A 22,993-nucleotide genomic window follows, 5' to 3' on the forward strand; every position below is an offset into this window, starting at 1 on the left:
CATTGGACGACATTTCTGCTTCCACTGCTCCTCCCCATCATCCCTCTGATCTGCCTAATAACAACCTTGTTGGTGAAGAGAACCATACAGACTGCCGATGATGTTGTCGAGCTCTCGACAGAACCTTCATTCTGGCTGTAAGTCTCCCGGCGCAAATTTATTCTGACATTTTCGAGATGCGTCCCAGCCGTGATTTCCAGCGCTACGTGGTCAACCACTGCCTGGGTTTTGAGACGATCGGCATTGAAGAGTGATCAACCTCGAGAACCGAGACTCGTGAAGGATAAAGAAACCGGCGGATGGGATTGGCGGACGTTGTGGCCGTGGTACCGTGCGGACTGAGGCGCGGGTCTGCTTCCCGCTAAACAGCTTACAACTCTTCGTGTAGCGCGTAGGGCTTTAAATTGTTCGTCACCTGCCGCCGTGTCTGAGAGGGCGGCTGTCGTTTCTGCACGGGCTTTTGCACTAGGTGACCAATTTTGACAGCCTCGCCGGCAGTTCCAGCACGTTCTAGTCGGATTCCACGGGCTTTGATGGCCGACAAGAGCGGTTCACTCGACCAAATTTGATCCTTCGCGAGTCCCTTTCCTCGCAGACCGTGCTCCACCTTTAAGATCGCAATGAGAAAGTCTCGAGCTCTAGGGCTGTCCTCAGGCAGCCCTGTAACGCAAACGTTTAAACGCAGATGAAACGCCCAATCCGCTGTCTCGTTCCAGATAGCCATTGCCTCCTCCAGTGACATGTCGTCATCTCGAGCTACACTCGCCCGTATGACCGGAAACCAGTAAGCAAACCACGCTCCTCGTTCGTAACGGCTCCTGCCAAGCGTAACAGCTCGCATGATGAAATTCATCCTCTGCTCAGGGCTTAGGACGCACGTGGCAGCGATCCGTTGGGCGACGTTCACCAACGCTTGAACGGCGGCATGCTCCCCAGTTTGGCCGCCAAGTTTGTGCTCGATGATCCTGAATGAAGCGTCTGCCAAACGATCATTGAGTGCCGTATCACTGGACGATCGATTTTCGAATAGTGTGACCGAGGCTTGTGTCCAGGCATACCCCCCGAATTCGATCTCTTTTTGATCCAGAGTCTGAATAACAGGTCGCAAACTCTCGCCAATGTCTCGATCCATCCATATATGATGTGCAGCAAGACTCGCTTCGAATTCGATCGATCGAGCTGTAGGAGGCGACTCCTTCAACGCTTGGTCGAGCAATTGATCTGCCACCACCAAAGACTTTCTGGCTCTGACCCCCGCTATGGCTGCCATGAATCTGGACCAGGATCTGGAATTGGTGTCTCCGTGTTTCGGAGGCCATGCAAGGACATCCAATGCCTGAGCGAAGCGTTCACAGCGCATCAGAGTCCAGATCATCTCCCCCCTGGTCCTGTCGCCGGACTCGTGACCGCGTGTGATCATATCGCCAGCCAGGAGTTCCTCAATCTCGGCGATACTCATCTCGACCACCCGGGAGGCATTGATAGGATCGTCCTCTCCTCCAGTCCCGACCCGCAGAAAACTATGCAGACCCTTCATAGTCTGCATAGCCTTTTCACATTCGAGCGTGTCGCCATTCTGATTTTTGAGATGCCGCATAGAGGTAGCGAGTCTTAACGCTACATTGCCGAAATCTTTTGCCGGCGGTGTGAGCCCCAGTAGAGGCAGATCGTGACTCCAAAGTTTCGCGACACTGGGAAAATCCCCAATCTGAAGGAAAGCATGTGACAAAGCCTCTATTTGTTTGACGTTAGTACAACCCAAAGCTCCGCTGCGCTGTACTCACTGAACGCTGTTCGTGTTAGAGCAAAGTCCGTGGATATTTGAGAGGCATGCAACGTTACCGAAGTCGCATCCCAGGGTACAACGCGTAAAAGTGGATTGGGTCCGGTCGCTTGCTTCAGTATCCAGTCGTAAAGCTGCACCAAGCCTTCAGGATTCGTATGGGTCACATCTTTGATATATTCGATGGCTGCGTGGCCGTGCATCAGAAGCCCTGCCCGCTTGACGTCTAGCCTAAGAGCGAGATATCTTCGTCTGACCTCTTGCGGATCCGGATATGTCCTTATTGCCTCGTCAATGGTTTCAATCACCTTAGCCCCCATTGGTAGCCGACCGCGCAGGCCAGTCACATTTATCAAAACCTGCGTATCACTGATATCGAGTGCCGCTATCGCAGCGAGGTATATTCTGTTCATCGGATCGATGCCGTCCGCAACGGGTCGAGCTGCCAATCTTTTTTGCCTATCCCATGAAGTGAGGTCTTGCTCGTTTTTGCCTTGAACCTGAAAGAGCTTTTCCTTATACCGGAGCCAGATATCGTCGACGAGTGCCGCATGTTGCGCGGCCAAGAGCGTCGCTGAGAGAGCAAAGAGTCCCTGCCAAAAGTCTCTGCCTGCTGTTTCCACTGCCATATCACGTAACAAGAAATATCGATCGTCTTGCTTGGCCGCTCGTTCCGCTATCATCTTTTTACCAGCTGGGCTCTCGCAGAAGCCTTGAATGCAAACAGAGATGCGAGACCACACGTATGGTGTCGTTTCTGCCGCCAATTCGGGATTCCAGGTCTTGTGGAATGCCTGAATGTAATCGTCAAACGTTTTGGCTTTTTCCAGCAGATGTTTCATTTTCCAGATCGGCTTGGACTGGGGCCTATCTTCGACGATTTGGGTCGGGGTCGCAGAATCGTCAGTGACTTTACGGAGAGCTACTTCCGAAGGCCTCTCGGCGGCGTATGTGATCTGTCCAGTGGTAGCGTTTTGATCTGCCTTGCTCGCAGATTGATCGGCTTCATTGAGCTCGGCCTTGAGAGGGTCAAGGGTCAAAGCTCTTCGGCGGTGCTTGGCCTTAGTACGTTCTCCAGATGCGGTTCGTTCTGGAGAAGCCGAAAGCGGGACCGGCAAGGTCTTGTCAGCCTCCGGACCAGATTTCTTTTTAGATGGAATTGCGATACTGTTCGGAATAATGTTGTCGGAAGGGACAAAAGTCAATGGCTGGCCGGTAGCCGTTGACGAGCCAGGTCTCCTGAGCTTCGGAGACCCTTGCTCGTGACGGCGAGCATGGGCCTTCGGGAGAGTGTTGCATGATTTCCCCTTGCGCGACGCTTCGCTTAGTGGCGTAGCGGCGATAGAACCTCCGGAGGGGAAGTCGACTGAGGGCTTTCTTGTGTCATGGTGCCATGTTTTAGGAGTTCTCCTCTTTGAGTTTTGCCCCTTTCGATCAGAACCTTCTGCAGACCGACCGTCAACGAAAGGCTCCTTCTTTGAATCTCGATGGTTCGGTGTAACCAATTTTGATGAGTGAGCTCGAGTCTGAGTCTCGGCAGCAGAGTGAGCGAGCCGGACTGACAAGGCGGAGTGAGACTGATAGGAGTGAACCATTGGGATCCTGCCGTCGTTTGCGGTACGAAGCCCTCGATGGTATCTGTCACCTGTACTCGAACGAACTGTAGTACTGTACGATTGGAGGTCGACATGGTGTTTTCGCTGGTTAACCGAGAGGGGAATGCAAGGGGTTTGAGAGCCTCGCCTCAGGACTAACGCTGCTCGATAAGCCACCGTAGATGGTCCTGGACCACTGGCCGCTACTGCTGCTCCCACCATCATGCTGCATGTCGAGCTCGTGGACTGTTGCTGTAGTGTGCGTGACTGATAGATTCCAAGAAATCTGAATGATAATCTGAATGGGATAAATTGCCATCCAAAAATACCAAGAGAGTTTCAAAAAAATATTCAACCACGCGATTGATTTTCCTTTGGGAGTTTGTGCAGCCACCTCGTACGTTGATTCGACTTTGTCGACCCATCTCTCGTGTAGTCTAGCTCCTATCCAACATCGACCTGGGACAAGGCCCCCCTCATTTCTTTGTGAAATTTGGAGTGAGCCACCTACATCGACGAAATGACTCTGCTGCAGACTGCGACCTCAGGCAATATGGGCGATGTGTGAGTGCCTGTATTCTGTCAATCAACATGACTTACATTTCAACCCTTTGACCAGGACAAACCCATTCATCAGCAAGACTCCTGCTTCACCTCGTAAAGGTTCTACCACCCCCGATGACTCCTTGAGTCTCCTTCGAGAAGGTATGGGAAGGATGGATATCGCATCCAAGGGTGGAGCAGTGGATATCAGCGGCTCAGCAGTACTCAAGGAGAATAAGGATGCTAGCGGAAGAGAGGCGAGTTTGAAAACGTAGACGAAATCATTCAGAGACTGATATACATTCTCAGAGAGACCGTTTCGTTCCTTCTCGACCGACCTCACTCCATCACACATCCCACTCGTCTACGACCCTACCGACTCTCGCCCTGGACTCACATACCCCTGACACCTCCATGGATCATTCGATGAGCACAGTAGGGGATCGCACGACCGCATCCCTCTCAGAATCACTAGGTATTCCTACCTCCGGCCGTCGTATCCTGTCTTTCCGTTCTGCTCCGCCCCTAGCGTCCCATGCCACGTCTCATCTGGACGTGCAGCGGAATTATTTACTTCACACTACTGGATCCTCCAGCCGTGGTGTCACTCAGGGAGATGGGACGGCAGCGAGTGGAGTGAAGAAACGACCTCCACCGTATATCCCTGAGCGAGTACTTGATGCACCTGGGTTCGTGGATGACTATTACCTCAACCTCATGGACTGGAGTTGTGCGAACAGAGTCGCGATCGGTTTGGGTGACTTGGCGTACGTCTGGGATGCAGAGACAGGCACTGTCACCGCGCTCGGAGAGGGAAGGCAAGCCCTGGAGCAAATACGTCGCTGATTCTTCTCAGTACCGATCAAACGCCCGTGACTTGCGTCTCGTGGTCAAACGATGGCTCATATCTCGCTGTCGGAAACGACAATGGCGAGGTGGAGATCTGGGATGTGGAGGAGGGCAAGAAGATGCGAGTAATGGGTGGACATAACGCTCGTGTCCCATCAATGTCCTGGAATGGGCATGTGCTTTCCTCAGGATGCCGGGACGGCTCCATTCATCACCACGACGTACGAGTGGCCAAGCACAAAGTCATGGAGCTGGTCGGGCACAATGCAGAAGTAGGTGCCTATCCGCAGAAGTGAGCTAATGCCCTCAGGTATGCGGTCTTACTTGGCGTTCGGATGGTCAATTCCTTGCCAGTGGAGGTAATGACAATGTGGTGAACTGCTGGGAGTGAGTCGGCTCAATGTTTACGAATCTCCCTCTGAACAGCGTAGTGGTCGAATCGGTCAGTCCATCCTCCACACTGGCGAGGGAGTGCCGCGAGGTGTCGCCAAATGGACGAAAAGGAATCACACTGCCGCCGTCAAAGTGAGTCAATTTCGATCAATGCGACTCTCAGCTGATGTCTCTCAGGCTTTGGCTTGGTGCCCTTGGCAGAGTAATCTGCTTGCGACCGGAGGTGGTACACACGATCAACACATTCACTTTTGGTCCTCGACGACCGGTGCAAGAACCGCTTCACTACACACCGAGACCCAAGTCACCTCGCTTGTCTGGTCACCGCATTCGAAAGAACTCTTGTCGACTCATGGCTTCCCCAACAACAATATCTGTCTCTGGGCTTATCCATCTCTCGGAAAAATCTATGACATCCCCGCTCACGATCAACGAGTCTTGTCCAGTGCCCTCAGTCCCGATGGATGTACGGTTGCGACTGCCGCGTCGGATGAGAACCTCAAATTCTGGAAGATTTGGGAACCGAGAGCTTCGGGTAAGAAGGGCGAGGAGAGCGAGAGGGATGGGCAGGGAAGGAGCAAGACATCAGTTATGATTCGCTAGGTGGAGCGTGGCCCCTTGTGACTTGTCTTCCGATGGAATAGGATTGATACGTGCTGAATGATGACTCATGAATGACGATTACATGTAACCGATATCATCGTAGCGAAACACTACATGAAGTACATGGCGAGGCAGTAGTCTGACGATCGAGAAACTCGCCCCACGACGCGTCGCTACTGAGTTGGACACTGCTGCGTTGATCCATCCTCATCTCGACCATCATTCTCACCGGCAGTATGCACTGTTGGTCTCATTCCTCGCTGAGCGAGAAATTCAAATAAGCTGACACTCGCGAATCCGCCTCGGGAGAATAAGGGTCTCTCTTCTAAATTTGCCTTGATGATACTGTCTCGGAGGTGTAACCGTGAAAAAGAAGGATCAGGCTTGTGAGGGAGTGGAGAAAACATCTGCAATGGACAGTCCCTTCAGCGCAATGGAAATGCTGTGATTAAATCACTCACCTTGACCGTACTGTCGATTCCGCTCACGGCAATCAAAGGCAGCGTGGGGTGTTGTTCTATCACTGATTGCAGATGAGCTGTCGAGCATGACTAGAATTCAAATGGACAAACCATTGACGATACTTCCATCGCCTTCCCAAATGCCATCCAGTCGCCCCGTCGCCTTGTCCCACACAAAGAAGTTCCCATCATCACTCCCACAACACACTTTTTCAGATCTCGACCCAAGAAAGTTGCAATCTTTGACCGTGTCCATATTCTTAGCACCGCGAAAGTTGCTTCGAGGAGTAATCATGTCGACAGAGTCGAACACTGTCGCTCGGGCTGGCGGTTCCATAAAGTCGAGGGCGTCGATGTCATCCTCATCGTCGTCGTCGTCATCGTCAACATCTTCGTCCTCCTCATAATCGTCGTATTCGTCATCATCATCCTCATCCAGGATTAAGTCCTCCTCCTCCTCCTCCTCCTCTTCCATGATCTCGTCTTCGTCCATTTCATGAAGATTCAACAGCTCCTGGTTCTCGTCGTCGAGCTCAGCATCGAAGACCGTGTCATCGAGAGCGGTCGCGATGCGTTGAGGTTGATCATAGGTCGCTGGTCTCGGCGAATGAAGTTGCGCGTCTGCGTTTGTTCCAGGAGGCTCTTCCCTGATGTCCTGGACGGCCATCGGGTGAGAAGAGCTACCTAGGCTCTCTAGCATATCCTCATTGTCGCCTTCTGATCGCTGCCTCTGTGGTGGTGTAGGATCGGGCGCTACAGACGACAAGACGGACTGTCTGCGTTTCGAACGCGCAAGGTCGGGAGAGTCTCGCAAAAAGTCGTCTATAGTGTACTGTCTCCGAGACACTGGAGTGGGAACTGGTGGTGCCGTGATGGGAGAAGCGGACCGTTGGCGCATATTCGAGGGCCCAGGCGAATCGTACGTGGAAAAAATGCCCACGGAATGGGAAGCAAATGCACAGATGACCTAGAAGGTGGATGAGTTACTGTGATTCAGGGTGTGCACTGGCCCTACCTCGTCGGCATGCTCTGGACTCATTTTCACGCATGTGATGTGCTTTTCAGATGACAAGATCCTCCCACTAGGTCGTCCATTCGCCCATTGCTCGTCTGTCATTCCTAGACGACGCACACAGTGGACCTGCTCGGAAGATTGAATGTTCGGACCCCAGCTGGGCGTCTGTCTTTCTAGCATTCGTCGGTCACAAAGATAAGCCTTCGCAGAAAAGTCAGCCTTGGAGCTCGGACAGTGGTGGCAAGGCCTACACAGTGCGTCCTTCCAGCTACTGCAAACATGTTCGGCGTGACTGTGCTGACACTCAAACTATAAAGATCTATCCCTCGAGGAGCGCGGAATAGCGGATCAGGACAATCGGACCGACAGACGTGAGGTCGCCTCAGATCATGTTGCCGTACTGTACCATCTTCAGAGACCGTGAGGAAGAGGAAAGGAGAGTTCTCAGTGGCGATTCTTTTCGTACGATCTGTATGACAGCGCAGGATCCGGACTCTGTGCTCCCCGGTCTTATCAGCTGAGATTACGCCATGGACGAAATTTTAACTGACCCTGGTCCTCTGACTCCCCATAACTCGTCTCGTGCTGCCATGCCAATACCCACTTCTGATCGGCCCAGTCTCTCCACCTCGAAGACCTTCACTGTCCTGTCACCGGCGCAGGAGACGATAATTGGACTAGAGGTATTAGGAAGATATTTGGCCGAGAAGATATTTCCAGTGTGACCTGTAGCGATTGTGTCGTTGAGCCTAAGAGGATGGGGAGATTCCGACATGGACGATGAGTCTGCACCCCATATACATATCCTAGCGCAACTCAGCATCCCTTTCTGACAATCAGGCAGACCTACGTACCTTCCATCGTCTGAGCCTGAAAGCAGGGTAGAGCCATCATTCGACCACGACAAAGCATTGACACATCTGCTTTCGGGTCAATATGTCAAATCGTGCTGATCAAGCTAGAAGCGCACCCTCGATGACCTGTATGCGAGTTGCCAAGTACCTGACATCTGTCAAGTCTATCCCATATGGAACCATCTTGGTATTGGTGAATCCTCTGGAAATTGTCCCGATGTCCAGACACCGCTCGAGGAAGCGGTTGAAGGAGATGCCGCGGCATGTTCAGACGTCATCCGTCAAGGAAGAGGTCTCGTGTGAGAGTGACAATTGTCCCTCTAGCTCATGTAGTCTTGATGTGCTCGATGGACGGCTGCAGAATCCATTGATAATATTCTAAGCCAAATAGCGAACGAACAGGAATTGGCATGTCTGGCAACTCCGGTACAGCGGAGTGCCCCTCAAGCCGGCAGTCAAGGCCGGATAAATGATAATGCATTGTCGTCCCGGGTCGTTACAACGTTCACATGCTCCTGATAAGCGAACGATATACATAATGCCCCAGCAGCGTCTTCGTATCCCGCTTCACTTGCTTCCCTGCCTCCGTCGATGACGTTCGATCTTCGCCGACATTTCATGGTGTTCGCCACAGTCCGCGAGTCTGAGAACTGTCAGCGACCTGTATTTAAGTAGACACGCGGGTCCCACTGTGTAGGCATCTCCATAGGAGGTAGTTCTGACACGAAGTACGCGGTCTCGAGAGCACTCTCGGCACCCAGACGTCTACTGGGATCAAACGTGAGCAATCCGCGAGCGAGATCCATGGCGGCGGGAGAGAGCCATCTGTGGAATCGTCAGCTTTCGCGCGACACGTGAACCCACTTGGAGAAGATGTCCTCAAATCGCGATCCAAGTTCCTGCTTTGGCTTGACAAGTTCGTACCAAGGCAAATCTCCGAGTCCGGGCCAGATAGTCTCGGACGGCGTTCCAAGGACATAATAGATGACTTCCAGTTGACTAATTTCGTCGGTACCTTGAAAAACCGGCTTGCTCGTGAATAATTCAAGCATTATGCAACCAGCAGACCACATGTCAACTTCTGGACCGTAGACCGTTTCACCAAGCAATAGCTCCGGGGACCGGTACCATAATGTGATGACTCGATTGGTGTAATCATCCCTCTTGTGTTTAGAGTACGTCCGGGCAAGTCCGAAATCCGCCAGCTTGAGTTCACCCCGGCCGCTCAGCAGGATATTCGAGCCTTTCATATCCCGATGGAGGATGCCTTGTTGGTGAAGATAGGCAAGGCCAGACAGCATTTGGTGATTGAGAGATTTAATGTTGGCCGGACTCATTTGAATCTCGGGATGAGCCAAGAGCCCAGTCAGATCGTGATCCATGTATTCAAGTACCATGTATACCGAGCCTGACACTCAGCATTCGCTTCTTTCTCATGAAACTTACCTTTTGACACCATCATTTCAATCAATCGGAGCACATTAGGATGGCTGAGCGCCTGCAAAACCTTAATCTCTCTCATTGCAGTCACGGGGAAACCGTCTTTTTCGCCTTCCATACGGATGCGCTTGAGAGCCACAAACTGACCGTTCTCGGCATTGCGAGCTTTGTAAACTTTCCCATAAGTGCCTTCACCAACACATGCCAGTCGCTCGTACAGTTCGCCTGGTCCAGTCTTGCGTCGTGTGGGCTTCGTTGACTGTCGGCCGGCCGACAAAGGAGAGGGCTCAGTGATAGGCGCCGGCGTGGCAGTAACCTCAGGTCTAGGTAGCTGCACGTTCGCACTTGATGCCATGCTGGCATCGGCAGGCTTGCCATAACGCGACTCCCCATTCAAAGGGATCATGTTGGCCGACTGTTCTTTGACTGGTGATCGGCTAGAGTTCCTCTTGCCATCTTCTCTGTCTGAAGGTCGGCGAGAGCTTATTTGAACAGGAGACCAATGATCACCAGTCTTGGCCTGTCCTCCGAAAACCTCCCGAGATTTGGACCGCTCCACCAGCCTTTCCATCTGCGAGACCTCCCTTGTGTCTGGTGGACGACCAAAATAATGGACGAGGAACTCCCGCAATGGTAGTGGATTCCCTTGAGCTGCCCACTGCTGAAAAGCAGTCTCAATATAAGGTGCAATGAGATGTGGCGGAGATGGTACCTGTTCCGCCTGATCACCCGCCGTAGGTCTCTGAGGCGACCCGGTCATGGACCTTGGACCTCGAGGAGGTGAGGGCCGATCATCAAATAATTGCTGAATGACAGTCTTGGGGGTCATACCATTTGAAATGGACTTCCATCCGCCGTTAGCGGGAGATATACTCCGTCGGCCATTCGTAGCGGCATCGAGGTCGATCTTGATGGATCCAACCGGAAGTGGAGGAGGTGGCGGATCTGAAGGTGTCTGTGGGGTCTTCCGGTCTCCATTTTGTGCGCGAGTACCTTGCACAGCAGGAGACATGGAGGGAGATGATGCGGAGTGCGGAGCACGACCATTTGGGAGCTGAACAGGCTTTGGGGAGGCACGGCGCATGCTGGAATCAGGAGATAGAGACCGCCGGGGAGACGACGGACGTCGCCGTGAGTCGAAGCCATCGTGCGCATCTCTACGATTTGGCTGTCTAGGTGGGGTCGAACTCCTATTCCGTGAGGTAGGTGGATAAGATGGTGACCTCGGGGAAGGAGAGATACGCCGGTGGGGACTGCTGTTTCTGCCACCTGCTCGATAAGTCTGATCACTTGACTTCCGGTCTCGAGGCGAAGGTGAGCGACCACGACGATACGGAGATGGCGATCTGGCTCTACGAATAGGTATGGGTGATCTACGTCGACGAGGAGGAGATCTCGATCTCTCCAGTGAGTATCGGCCGCGAGAGCGAGATCGGGATGGAGATGGGCGGAAACGAGATGAAGTGGCTGATAGGGCAGGAGAGGTAGGTCTACCGCGGCGAGACGATGGAGGAGAGGACTGACGTTGTCTTTTAGAGTTTGAAAAGGAAGGCGGAGACAATGGGGCACGTTTGCGGGGAGGGGGTGACCGAGGTCGAGGAGAGAGGGAACGCCTATAGAGGTGCATGTCAGTGCTGAGCAACAAGGTTCGGGGTGGAGGTGCGACGCACCGCGACGCAGATTTGTCGTGACGACCTTCATCCCGTGACGAACGTCGTCCTACACCATAGTCTGGACTATCTCTCCGGCTCGATCGTTTTGGAGACGGAGAACGAGCAGGTCTGTAAGAATCTTGATGACCCCGAGTTGGAGGCCTCCAGCGGTCCCTGTCGTCTCGATTGGACTTCGACGGTCTATCGTTCTCGCTTCTTCCACGCCATCCTCCACTTCCATTAGGCAAACTAGAGGTTCCTCCTCGTGAACTTGGCGGAGGGGATCGACCATTCTCTCGCCGCGTCCCATTTCCTTCTCCCGGTCTCCAGTGATCATCCCGTCTCGCATCATCGCTGCGTTGCCGTCTCGACTGGTCTCCGAATCTATCATCTCTAGCACCTCCTGATGCCCTCAGATACCTATCGTCTTCATCCTGACGGTCCCGGTATGACGAGCTTCTGGAGGACTCGCCCGGATCATCATGATGTCTTGAAGACCTAGATTCGTGATCGCCTCTGGAAGGGCTCAGCGGCCTGGAAGGACCAGCATGGGAGCTCGGAGATGATCTACCCGGTCTGAATGAGTCCGTCTGTCTCGGGGTCCAGGAGCTGGTAGGTTGAGGCCTCCACGTCTCTCGTTTGAAACCCGCTGGCGGGTCGCGAGACGACATCTTGCGCTGTGTAGCTAGCTTATTGAGAAATGGATCAACACATGACGAAATCGATCTCGATATTATAAGTTCTGTCTTGAAAATGTGAAGCGACTCTCGACTGCTCTCCAAAGGTGCAACAGCTGTGTTGCTCGTGTTGTCGTCCCAATCAGAGTATGTGTGTAGGTATATACATTACTAACGACAACTCAATGACTAGCAAAAACAGGGGCCTGACGTGGCATATCTGGAGGAAGGACACTCTGGGGTCGGTGGGCTTCTTTCTCTGGCCTTTGTAGATGCCATGCTGAGCGATATGAGTCATTGAAGGTATACATGAGAGTGTTCCAAAGCGTGAAAGCTGCCGTCGAAGCTCTCGCATGGCTCTCTCACTATATGCTCTGATTATGACACTGTTATCACTTGGATTTGATCGTGCCACTGACTTTTGTTGCTATCGCGCGCGCTTCCTTCCAATTGGTTTCAGCTCGTCTTGACATCATTTTGTACAACATTGAACAGCAATCAACGACGCTGACCACGCATAGATTCGACGGATCTAGGCGCAAGAAAGCTTCAAATCATAGTTCCTCCCGCCCGACTGGACTTGTGTCCCCAGACTATCACGACATAGCGCGTTAACCCATGTCCTCTCAGGCATACAGGTGCCTTTGACGTGTATCCTTGGTGTTAGCCGCCGTCGCATCACTACCTCTATCGTCATTGCCATATGACTCATCCCAGCATCATGCAAAGACAACAGCCTGGTCCACCGCAGCAAGGCAGGAGTCGGAACGAGGCATTCGAAAACATCTTCGGTCGACCAGCTGTAGGTCATCATTTGGGACAAGGACCTCCACCACCTCAGCAACATGCCATGCCCGCTGGAGCAGGTTACGGCTATCCTCGAGGAGGTCCTCCCCCTCCAGGTGGTTATCGCAATCCTGCACAATCTTCTCTTCCACCAGGTGTCCCATCATACCCTCCTTCCATGCCACAACCCGTCGCTCCGCAGCCCATGCCTCAACCCATGCCTCCGCCGAGGACGGCGTCTTATGGCTTCCCTCAACCTCAAGTGGTTGCAGGGCCAAGTCAAAGACCTCAACTTGATCAGCCGTACGCGAGAGCACCGCAGCATTATTATGCTTCTGGGTCAATGAATGGACAGGTGAGGGCGGCGGCTCGATCGGCATCACTGATGTAGTAGCCTCAGGAACGTCGAACATCAGCAACATCATCTGCATATTCCTCGTCGTCGACTTATCTTCCAGAGCGGGCCCCATCGCCACCTCGACACGGTCGATTGCCTACGGCTCCTCTGCCTTCGTCCCATATGTCTGATTTGCGACTAGCACCTCAATCGAGCGCATATGGCGGCTATGAACCTCTTCCCTCTACTGCATCCGCCGTGTTCCCCCACAGGAGCAGCACCGCACCATCTGGACCCAACTTTGCTTCCTCCACTTCTCCAAATCCCAGCTACACGTCCGCCTCTCCTCCAGTGGAAAGAGGTCCGGAGGAGAGACTGGTGTCACCTCCGCCAGATTACATGAGAGCAATGAGTAGCCTCAATCTGACTGGACGAGGAATGCTCGACGATGTCGCGGGTATACCGAAGCGAGGTGAACCCAGCATGATCGGCGGCCTGATGGGCGGCGAATTCTCGCAGTCTGATGACATTCTTGGTGAGTATCTCCTTCAACTCGCGTGATCCCTGTTTGACGGTCTCAGCTCGCGGCGGCGGCACTGCGTCGTCGGGCGACCGCACGTCTATCTCTCAATCGTCTCGGCACCACCGCATGTCCTCCGACATGTCTGTATCCAGCAATCACACAATGACGTCGTTACGCCAAGGGATATCCATGTCCCCTCGAGAGCCCAAAGAGTCATTCTATGACTCACCCACCACGCCGACGGGATCCGAATCCATGGGCCCGAAATTTTCCAGTCGAAAGTCGATGGATTCGATTCGATCACTCCCAGTGATCAATTCTCGCGATTCTGGCGGACCTTCACCGACAGATTTCTACGGTTCTCGATCTACAAATGGCCGGCCAGGCCGGAATCCCCCTTCATCCTACGCTCTCACAACTCCACGTTCCTCACTTCGATCCCTCAATGGATCTTTGAATCGGTCAAACTCGTCAGCTCGCGCGGCAGCGATCCGCGCAATGCCTCAAGTGTATCCAGCGCTTCTGTCACAAGTGGCTGCTGCATTCAGGCAACTGATATCTCTATCTGAGTTGATCAAAGAGGGTATTACATACAAGGAGGCCTTCGACGGTCGCAGTGCTGTGACAATCATCGCAGACATCATCAAGACTCCTGACAGAAATTTGGCGCTGTTGCTTGGAAGAGCCCTTGATGCTCAGAAGTATTTTCACGATGTGACATACGACCATCGACTACGGGACAACTCCAACGAGATTTATCGCTTCAGAGAACGTTTGACCGCGCCATTCATGGGCGAAGACATGACAGACAGTCCGAGCTCTGAGCACGCTCAATTGAACCGTGTATCCAATGCCAGGCCGACGCCGAGTCGGTACGCGTCAGAAACGGGATCCATCCAAACTTCGGAATCAACGACTTCATTTTTCAACAACACGCCAGCTACCTCGTCCACTAGCCTGGTCACCTCGCCGAGGTTGACAAAACTGAGCTCTGTCAACAGCCTGCCAAATGAAATGGAAGATCCGGATGATGATGATATCCCCACTGGCGTCTTTACGCTCCTCACAGATTGTTATTCGCCAACGTGTTCGAGGGAGAACCTGTGTTACTCGATCAATTGTCCCAGGCGACTGGAGCAAATGAAGAGACTCAACATGAAACCGCAACCGGGCCTCACCAGGAAAATTAGCGATGAATCCCTGCGTGATGTCAAGGTGAGGCGTATTTGCATAATTTCCTGACGTTCTACAGGAGACGGGAACACTTTGGATCCATTCAGTGTCTCAGGATATTCTGGACAGCGTGGATGACACTGAGAAGAAGCGTCAAGAAGCCATTAACGAGGTCATATACACTGAGCGTGACTTCGTCAGAGACTTGGAGTATCTCCGAGACGTGAGTGCGACGCAAGACAGAAAAGCTGACCATCAGTCATGGGTCAAGCCGCTGCGTGCATCTGCTGATATTATTCCTGATGCGAAACGGAGGGAAGAATTCGTCAATCAGGTCTTCTGGAACTTCCAAGACGTCTTGACGGTCAATCATGTCCTGGCGGAACGACTCACCAAAAGGCAAAAGCAACAGCCAGTCGTGCAAAAGATAGGAGATCTGTTCTTGGAGCGAGCACCACAATTCGAACCTTTTGTGACTTATGGATCTCACCAACTCTTTGGAAAGTTTGAATTTGAAAAGGAAAAGGGCAACAATCCAGCGTTCCAAAGATTCGTGGACGAGACGGAAAGGAAGCCCGAATCGAGAAAGCTGGAATTGAACGGTTACCTGACAAAACCGACGACCCGACTTGGGCGTTACCCTCTGCTCCTGGAGGCGGTTCTCAAGTACACTCCGGACGATAACCCCGACAAACGCGATCTCCCAGAGGTCATCAAGATGATCCGAGGTTTCTTGACCAAAGTCAACATCGAGAGTGGCAAGTCAGAAAATGTCTTCGAACTAGCGCAGATCGAAGCACAGTTGGTATTCCGACCAAATGAGACGATCGTGAGTGTGGCGGAGATTGCTCGACTGACCCTCCAGGATCTTCGACTGAAGGACAAGAGCCGAGAGCTGGTACACAAAGGTCCATTGAAGCGTCGTGGCGGGAACCGAGATGAAGTGGCCGATCTCACTGGATTCTTGTTTGATCATGCTTTTCTGCTCGTCAAGCCGAAACATCTTCCGCGTGGCGAGCAACTGCGTGTGTATAGGAGGGTGAGTCCTCACCCGCAGCGGCCGCTAACATCCAGCCTATCCCACTTGAGCTCTTGGTTGTCGTAACTCCTGATGATCAGTATAACTCGACGAAATTGTCGGGGAAGTCCAAATTAATTACTCGATCTGGTACGGGAGGGCTCAGTAAGACAGGCTCTGGATCACATGTACCGCCAAAACCCGAGAGCAAACACGGCTTTTCAATCACCATCATTCATCTCGGGAGGAAGGGTTACTCACTACAGCTATGGGTGGACACCTACGTTGGGAGGAAGAAGTGGCTCGAAGCTATCGACAAACAGCAGACTATCTTGCGTGATCGGAGCTGCGTTTTTATCTCGGAAACGATCACAGATGGTCACTTCATCGGCTTGCGCAAAATTAATTGCATCAGTCCTTATGGTGAGTTTTTAATTAGCATCAAAACTGATCATCACGAGATAATGGCAATCGCATGATTTACGGTACCGACGATGGCGTCTATTTCTCAAATTTGCGCGATGTCAAGCTCAGGGATCCCGTCAAGGTCATCAATCTACTCGATGTGACTCAAGTCGATGTGATTGAGGAGTTCCAATTGTTGATCGTGCTCCATGAACGGATGGTCACCACGTTCCCACTGGACTGCCTGGATCCGAGTGATCCCAATGCCGCTTTGAAACGGGGCAAACGGATCGCCTCACATACGAGTTTCTTCAAGTCCGGTATCTGTCTTGGGAAGATGCTCGTCGCAGTCGTCAAGTCATCGACGTTGTCCAGTACTATTAAAGTATTGGAACCGGTGGAGCAGTCTATGCGAGGGAAGAAACCCCAGCCGAGCTTTATGAAGCGCTTGAATGGCGCGCAGGAGGCTCTGAAGCTGTTCAAGGTGAGCATTATTGATAAGCATAGCTGACAGCACAGGAATTTTACATCCCCACCGAATCAAGCTCTGTTCATTTCCTCAAGACCAAGCTTTGCGTTGGGTGCACCAAGGGCTTCGAAATTGTCGACTTGGAAACCCTCGACATGCAAGGCCTGCTCGATCCCTCGGATGCCAGCTTGGACTTTGTGCTTAAGCGTGACAACGTGCGACCCATCGCCATCTACCGTGTCGAGGAGGACTTTTTGCTGTGCTACGATGGTGCGTGTGCACAAAGGGTATTACGCTTACGCCAGAATTTGCATTCTATGTCAACAAGAACGGATGGCGAGCGAGGCCGAAGTGGGCAATTGTGTGGGAGGGCATGCCCACTGCTTTCGGTGAGTGAACGCTCCTCGTTGTCCTGCTGATTGATGTTCAGCCTTACAATACCCTTACATTGTGGCTTTTGAGCCGACGTTCGTGGAAGTGCACCATGTTGAGACCGGTCACTTGGTACAGATCATTCCTGGTAACAATATTGCCTGCCTCTTTGCCGACACGCCTCCATCTCGCGTCAATGCCCCGACGCTGTTGCCTGCTCGTCAACTTGTGCATCAAGCTCAACCTGGCTTCCGTCCCCCTCCAGGGGGTTTCAATCCCTCTCCGTTCGGTCAACAACAACCTGGACCACCTGGATTCCCCCAACCTCAACCTCAGCGACCACAACCACGAGGATACATGCCCATGCCTCCACCGCCGACAGCTCCGATGCTTCCTCGCTTCGTACGACAGCAGGTCATTTTCACCTCGGACGATGGACATGTTCAGTTCCTCAAATTCCCTCCTGCACCGGCATCGAACGGTGCGAGCCCAAACGGTCGATCTCCAGCCATGATGCATCGACACCGAATGTCTCATTGACCGACAGACATCTGCATGGCACAGAGCGCGCATCATATCAGCATTACGAACAGACGATCTCTCATTCCATTGATTTGTGACTGTCATTTGTAGCCTCTTTATGTGTAATTGGGTGTGATAATACGCGGAAGGTCGATGTGTCATGCATGGTATAGCATCTGTGCCGAGATTTCTAGATTGATCTAGCTCTGCCGATGAGTTTCGATCCACTTTCAGAGGAAAGTCCTCCAAGTCCGAGCTGGGGTCCCATGATCTTGGTTGTGCGTTGAAAAGCTGACAACGAGGTCCTGAGCGTCTCCTGGACAGGTTAGACAAGAATAAGTTGCAGGCCACTCACGAGATCCGTCACGAAACGCAATTGCTCCAGCTCGCCTCTAAAGAAGTCTAGGGTTTCACGACGAGTGAGAGAGTCTGGCAGGGCTAATCATTGTCCGTATCAGCTTACCACGCACCTAAGTTCGCCGCCAAAACAGACGATCCGCTCACTTACGCCTCGTCGCCCTCACAGCTCCACGGTACGCATGCAGCAAAGAGGATTGCAGCAGAAACTACGATCACATCAGATATGGATAGTGCCGACACACCAAATCACTCGCATGCTGTAGAGTCAACTTTGCCCCGCTTGACACCCTACTCGGCATGCTCAAACTGAGCAAGACAGAGAGATCACAAAATAGTCGGCGACATTTGGACCTGACGTCGATCGTTCTGACGTGCCACGTGGCATGGCGCGAGTGCATTGCCGCGTTGGACGAGGTTGCAGCTTCAATTATGGTCTTTTGCTGACTTGACTCTCTGGCCGCCCGCCCTTGCTCTATTGCCTTGTCCGGGCTACTTCAGCTCTGGGTTTTCCGTCAGAATGGTCCGGCCACATCCTATAACGAGTCTGCTGGCTCTAAGTTGTCTTGTGGGCTATACGGCTGCGGTCGAGCCGGCAGAAACTGTCGAGGAGGACCTTTGGGAGCTGATGGTGGAGAGGGTAGGTGACGAGCCTCTGTGTGAAAGGTCTATGCTCATGGAATTCTACAGACAGTACCGTTGCGGACGCATTCTATAGCTCCTCCATACGTCGACAGTGATCTGCAAAATCGGTGGTAAGCTGACGCCTCTCTGTGCAAGAGCTCATAATATTCCAGGTGGGATTTTGGAGCAGATGCAGTCATAGTAAGCTATCGAGAAATGGTTTAAGCAGACCACCATGATTGAGCTTCTATCCACAGAATACAAACAAACACATACGTCTCACACAAGATCGCCCGTCGCAGCAAGGGTTCCTGTGGAGTCGTGTGCCCATGAGCTCCATTAATTGGCAGGTTGAATTCGAATTCAAGGTAGGCCAAGGCGGCAAGCTCATTGCTCTTGGAGAGAGCGCTCATAGCCTTATCTTCTCAGGTCGATGGTAAAGCGCATAATTTGTTCGGAGATGGGTTTGCCATGTGGGTGACGCAGGAAAGAGCGAAACCGGGTCCAGTATTTGGCAGTGCAGGTGCGTTTTGCAGGAGGTAGAGCAGGAAGGCCGTCTTACTGATCACCTTGCAGACAATTTCAATGGCTTGGGAATCTTCTTCGATACGTGAGCTCCCAGTGCGCGCTGTCGAGCTGACCCGATAGATACGCAAACAAGAAACATGGATATTCCTTTCCTCGAGTGACTGCCATGATCGGGGATGGCAAAACACCGTATGATCACGGAGGGGACAATGAGGCTGGAGAAATCGCTGCGTGCTCTGTGAGCTTGAACTGGTCATGGCAGGTATCAAGCTCACACCTCGCTTGCAGGAGAACTTCAGACGTCGTGGTATCGTGACAAAAGGTCGTCTGACCTACATGCGGGACAAGATGCTTCAACTGAAGTTGCAGACGCGAGAAGAGGGGCAGTGGAAGACATGTTTCCAAATCAAGGCAAACCTTCCGACTAGTCCATACCTCGGGTTCTCAGCACTGACAGGAGACGTTTCGGACAACCATGAGTGAGATCCCTCCATCTTCGATCAAGGCATGAAGCTGAACGTAGCACACAGCATTGTGTCGATTCAGGCTAGTACCGCAACCCTGAAGAAGGAGTACAGAGACCACGGCAATGCTCCGCACAATTACAAACCCGACCAAAAAGTTCTCGGGGTCGACAAAGAGAATCTCAAGCCGAAGAGAGCGAAGAGCTCCGGGGGAATGGCTTCAGTCTTCATGCTCATCTTGAAGGTGAGAAAGGAATCAAAATTCAGAAAGCTGATGCCATCGAAGATCATCGGTGTCGGCGCATTCTTAGCATTTGCACTTGCTGCCTACGTGAGCACGTCCACGAGTATAGTGTGAATCCTTAGCTGATGCTTGACTTAGCGAACATATGACGCTCAGAAGCAAAAATCACGACGCGCATGGTGATAATGATGCATTTTCATGACAATCAAGGGGCGGACTACAGTATGGTTGAAGAAGCCAACGGGCGGGTCACAGCAAGCCAACGAATGGTTTTGGGGATATCACTGATCTCGTTTCGTCGAGACGCGCTCAGTCTTCGTCCTTTCTCCATGACATCCTCGCAACTGACTGTCGGGCAGCACTTTCTCCTCACAGCCTCCAACTTGAGCTTGGATGCCTATCGAGTGGGAAGGTCACTCCGCCGATGTATGAACGGGAGAAGATACGCCGAAAAGACAATGCAAAACGGCGCTGAAACGCGGTTCAACGGAGTCTCCGAAAGCCATCGCTCGTCATAGCTTTCTCCGATTACTGCCCTTTCGCAACACTTACACCCCGTCTTTCGCAGCCTCCAAGGGACCAGCACTCTCGTTCTGAGTGAAGAAACCTACATCATCCAAATCTGTACTGCACTGACGCTCTATAATGATGGCACCTGTTGACCCAGTCAAAGTGCTCGCGCAATTGTCGAGCGATGAAAAGATCAAATTGCTCAGCGGCGATGATATGTGGCATCGTCGATGTCAAGCCGTTTCAAGTAGACAAGCCATTCACGTGAACGGGTCCAAGGGAGGCAACGTTGCTGTGATGTCTCCCGCTGGCTTGTTGGAGTCTCAACCACAACATACATTTGTCTTTACGGCTGTAGACTTGCCGTGCCCAGAGTTTTTGTTAATTGAATACCTGTACAATATGATCCTGACTTATCACCGAGACACTTTTCGTTTTGCTACGCCAACTAGAACAATGATCTCCCTCTGATCTCTGTCCCCTCTACCTCATCCATTGCCGAGTTCAACCGCGTCATAGCCTGGAACATAAGACCCGCTCTCTGAGTTTCTGCACTGGTGCCGTTAGGATTCGGTGTCGGCTTCTTGACTTCTTGTTTCTTCGGACCATCTTCTTCGTCCTCGTCGTCTCCGATGGACAGTCCAGCCGAGAGAGTGATAACGTCTTGAGCTTTGCGCTCCATGATGGCGAATACTTCTCGAACGCTGGCCCGCCATGAGTCCCAAACGACACCGACAATATGTTGCTCCATGATCTCTGATAATCCCGTACCTGCGAGTCGAGCACCGTGTATTGAGATTTGGGCGCTCGAGCCAACGGAAGAGGAATCAATAGGTGGGAAAGGGAAGGTGAGAATGGTGGTTGTACGACTGAGGAGAGCTAGCTGAGGCAGAGTCTGTTGAGGAGATGAGAGGCAGGATGAACAATGAAGAAGGGAGTGGAATAATCGAAGTGAACGTGACAGTGGGGCAAAGACGCCGAGACTGAGCGGAGTGTTGGAGCCTGGTTTGGGTTCGAGGCCATGTTGGAGTAAGAGATTGAGAAGGTGAGGGATCATTTGGACGTGATTACATCCTGTAGCGGGATTGAAAGACCCAAGATTGAGTCCGTTCTGATGAGTTTCTTCATTTGTCCCATCTTCTCCATCGCCGACGTGTGTGAGATCGAGAAGGGCGAGGTCTGGATCCATATTATCGCCAGCATCGCCATGTGCATCACCACCCTGTTCATCACCTGCGCCATCCCCATGGCCTCCATGACCTCCACTGGATTCGTTGAGGGAGAAGATGGCATCGCGGAGTGCCGAGGTGGTATGTTGATCCATATCAGCGGCTGAGAAGTCACTGGCGTTAAAAGTGACGGTATTGTCATTATTTGCGCCAGCAGTATAGGGTAGATTGTGGACGAAGGTAGCAAGTGGTAAGTCGGCAAGATATCCATCGATGGCGATCGATTCGAGCTGTCAAAGGACTTCAGAATATGCTGACAACATCCAATGAATCAACAACTCACCATCTGCTCATCCGTCATCGAGACCATCTCCTCATTCTCCTCTTCAGTCGTGAGGCCGAGATCGACTGCCATGTTCATAGCCATTTTCATGTCAATCTCATGTGGTGGTCCAAAGGATGATGAGTCGCGCTGTTGCATTTTCCTCTTCTTTGTGGGTTGGACAGGTTCAACGACTTTAAAAGATGGGGATCAGCTTGTGTGCCACTGTGATCCAACGCTGCTCACTTGGCAAGTCACTCAAATCACCTGCGGGATCGAGGTCCATGACGGCGGATGCTTTGACCTCTTTAGGAACGGTCCGACGCCGTTGTCGAGGTGCATAGTTACAATTCCAGCCCCCTGCGATACAGCGTGTACAGGATGGACGATCCCCGGAACATTTCTACGGGGATTGAGATGGGTGGTGGGAAAGGACAAAGGGGAAAAAGGGAAAGCGTCTTCGTCAGCGAGATCAACAGGCGGATGATGGAGAGAGGTTCACTTGTTTGGCTGAATGACACAGATCGCAGGCTATGCCGAGCATCAGCGACTCCCCGTCATAGACGCCCACTCACCTTTTCTGATGCTTGGAGGTCTATCGAATCCTCCGCGCGTTGTATCGTCCAAATCTCCAGCAGCGAGCACGCTCAGATCCAGTTCCTCTTCATCCTCTCTCCCTTGCATGACGTCTTCCAAGGCTGATACATCCACCACTCCATCCTCATCGTCATCCTCCAGGACGACCTTATCGTCATCACCATCATGATGATGGTGAGCAGCGTGTGTAAAGTCACCGAAAGGGTGCACACCTCCTGAATCGTCTGTCGCCGCACCAATAGCCCCTAAAGCTGAAGCCAGTGCATCCGAGTCTGATTGATGTTGTTGATGTGTCGCGTCGTCCATAGTAGTGATCGCAGGTGGACCTGCGAGGTGGAGGTCAGTTGACCACAAAGCACCACACTGGTATAACCCCGCGGCGAAAGAGATGGCTAGGTAAGGATGGGGTTGGGAAAGGGGAGGCGGGGGGGCCTGGGATGCCACATCTTTATGAATTATCGGCGGTATGGACATCCCCGAAGATGAGGGTGGCCATGTGCGGTGCGGTGCTTTCGCACACTCACCTAGCAGTATACTTGCCTTGAAGGATATCAGAATCGGCGGGAGACTTGCTGCGTCACCCCAGATCAACGCCAGATGATTGACAATCAACCACCTCGTGATTATCAATAAGCAGGGGATGAAGAGGGGAGGAAAAGCCTCTCAGCATCGCACTCAATATCGTCCACGGCGTGGGAAAGGGATAGT

The 22,993-nt window shown here is 52.4% G+C and overlaps 10 protein-coding genes across 10 annotated transcripts; 3 read left to right on the forward strand and 7 right to left on the reverse strand.

Annotated features, from left to right (window-relative positions):
• Positions 1 to 166: 166 nt before the first annotated feature.
• Positions 167 to 1,472, reverse strand: BD324DRAFT_17148 (hypothetical protein). Its single transcript, XM_022012087.1, has 2 exons — positions 1,396 to 1,472; positions 167 to 1,274 (listed from the first exon to the last, which is right to left on the reverse strand). The coding sequence occupies exon 2, from the start codon at positions 1,268 to 1,270 to the stop codon at positions 371 to 373; it is 900 nt and encodes a 299-aa protein (XP_021874399.1). The 5' UTR covers positions 1,271 to 1,274; positions 1,396 to 1,472; the 3' UTR covers positions 167 to 370.
• BD324DRAFT_17147 (hypothetical protein) lies at positions 1,473 to 3,657 on the reverse strand. Its single transcript, XM_022012086.1, has 2 exons — positions 1,785 to 3,657; positions 1,473 to 1,732 (listed from the first exon to the last, which is right to left on the reverse strand). Exons 1-2 carry the CDS (start codon positions 3,601 to 3,603, stop codon positions 1,554 to 1,556), a joined length of 1,998 nt encoding a protein of 665 aa, XP_021874400.1. The 5' UTR covers positions 3,604 to 3,657; the 3' UTR covers positions 1,473 to 1,553.
• Positions 3,658 to 3,734: 77 nt separating this feature from the next.
• Positions 3,735 to 5,851, forward strand: BD324DRAFT_611868 (cell division control protein). The gene is made up of 7 exons (XM_022014322.1): positions 3,735 to 3,942; positions 3,998 to 4,178; positions 4,231 to 4,739; positions 4,778 to 5,042; positions 5,081 to 5,157; positions 5,202 to 5,295; positions 5,341 to 5,851. Exons 1-7 carry the CDS (start codon positions 3,899 to 3,901, stop codon positions 5,764 to 5,766), a joined length of 1,596 nt encoding a protein of 531 aa, XP_021874401.1. The 5' UTR covers positions 3,735 to 3,898; the 3' UTR covers positions 5,767 to 5,851.
• BD324DRAFT_611869 (WD40-repeat-containing domain protein) lies at positions 5,852 to 8,471 on the reverse strand. Its single transcript, XM_022014323.1, has 8 exons — positions 8,213 to 8,471; positions 8,097 to 8,162; positions 7,794 to 8,048; positions 7,494 to 7,737; positions 7,243 to 7,443; positions 6,339 to 7,194; positions 6,228 to 6,289; positions 5,852 to 6,173 (listed from the first exon to the last, which is right to left on the reverse strand). Exons 1-8 carry the CDS (start codon positions 8,359 to 8,361, stop codon positions 5,940 to 5,942), a joined length of 2,067 nt encoding a protein of 688 aa, XP_021874402.1. The 5' UTR covers positions 8,362 to 8,471; the 3' UTR covers positions 5,852 to 5,939.
• A 278-nt stretch (positions 8,472 to 8,749) lies between these two features.
• BD324DRAFT_575043 (kinase-like domain-containing protein) lies at positions 8,750 to 9,891 on the reverse strand (the record flags this gene model as incomplete). The annotated part of the gene is made up of 3 exons (XM_022013100.1): positions 8,750 to 8,921; positions 8,961 to 9,504; positions 9,543 to 9,891. 3 exons carry the CDS (start codon positions 9,889 to 9,891, stop codon positions 8,750 to 8,752), a joined length of 1,065 nt encoding a protein of 354 aa, XP_021874403.1.
• A 1,364-nt stretch (positions 9,892 to 11,255) lies between these two features.
• Positions 11,256 to 11,859, reverse strand: BD324DRAFT_647642 (hypothetical protein; the record flags this gene model as incomplete). The annotated part of the gene is made up of 3 exons (XM_022017692.1): positions 11,256 to 11,591; positions 11,628 to 11,704; positions 11,760 to 11,859. The coding sequence occupies 3 exons, from the start codon at positions 11,857 to 11,859 to the stop codon at positions 11,256 to 11,258; spliced, it is 513 nt and encodes a 170-aa protein (XP_021874404.1).
• A 2,150-nt stretch (positions 11,860 to 14,009) lies between these two features.
• BD324DRAFT_574988 (CNH domain-domain-containing protein) lies at positions 14,010 to 17,488 on the forward strand (the record flags this gene model as incomplete). Its single annotated transcript, XM_022013097.1, has 9 exons — positions 14,010 to 14,726; positions 14,764 to 14,907; positions 14,944 to 15,513; positions 15,550 to 15,723; positions 15,759 to 16,125; positions 16,164 to 16,591; positions 16,627 to 16,846; positions 16,882 to 16,965; positions 17,007 to 17,488. The coding sequence occupies 9 exons, from the start codon at positions 14,010 to 14,012 to the stop codon at positions 17,486 to 17,488; spliced, it is 3,186 nt and encodes a 1,061-aa protein (XP_021874405.1).
• Positions 17,489 to 17,618: 130 nt separating this feature from the next.
• BD324DRAFT_611874 (hypothetical protein) lies at positions 17,619 to 18,146 on the reverse strand. Its single transcript, XM_022014324.1, has 4 exons — positions 18,085 to 18,146; positions 17,979 to 18,036; positions 17,826 to 17,908; positions 17,619 to 17,786 (listed from the first exon to the last, which is right to left on the reverse strand). The coding sequence occupies exons 1-4, from the start codon at positions 18,127 to 18,129 to the stop codon at positions 17,661 to 17,663; spliced, it is 312 nt and encodes a 103-aa protein (XP_021874406.1). The 5' UTR covers positions 18,130 to 18,146; the 3' UTR covers positions 17,619 to 17,660.
• A 201-nt stretch (positions 18,147 to 18,347) lies between these two features.
• BD324DRAFT_647644 (lectin) lies at positions 18,348 to 19,870 on the forward strand (the record flags this gene model as incomplete). The annotated part of the gene is made up of 11 exons (XM_022017693.1): positions 18,348 to 18,467; positions 18,518 to 18,582; positions 18,625 to 18,652; positions 18,709 to 18,819; positions 18,881 to 18,974; positions 19,028 to 19,061; positions 19,100 to 19,217; positions 19,268 to 19,458; positions 19,510 to 19,687; positions 19,730 to 19,774; positions 19,826 to 19,870. The coding sequence occupies 11 exons, from the start codon at positions 18,348 to 18,350 to the stop codon at positions 19,868 to 19,870; spliced, it is 1,029 nt and encodes a 342-aa protein (XP_021874407.1).
• Positions 19,871 to 20,517: 647 nt separating this feature from the next.
• BD324DRAFT_17532 (hypothetical protein) lies at positions 20,518 to 22,580 on the reverse strand. Its single transcript, XM_022012099.1, has 4 exons — positions 22,191 to 22,580; positions 21,935 to 22,091; positions 21,710 to 21,882; positions 20,518 to 21,656 (listed from the first exon to the last, which is right to left on the reverse strand). The coding sequence occupies exons 1-4, from the start codon at positions 22,230 to 22,232 to the stop codon at positions 20,646 to 20,648; spliced, it is 1,383 nt and encodes a 460-aa protein (XP_021874408.1). The 5' UTR covers positions 22,233 to 22,580; the 3' UTR covers positions 20,518 to 20,645.
• Between the last annotated feature and the right edge of the window lie 413 nt (positions 22,581 to 22,993).

The sequence above is a fragment of the Kockovaella imperatae genome (genome assembly GCF_002102565.1).
Source record: "Kockovaella imperatae strain NRRL Y-17943 chromosome Unknown BD324scaffold_1, whole genome shotgun sequence".
Classification (NCBI taxonomy): domain Eukaryota; kingdom Fungi; phylum Basidiomycota; class Tremellomycetes; order Tremellales; family Cuniculitremaceae; genus Kockovaella; species Kockovaella imperatae.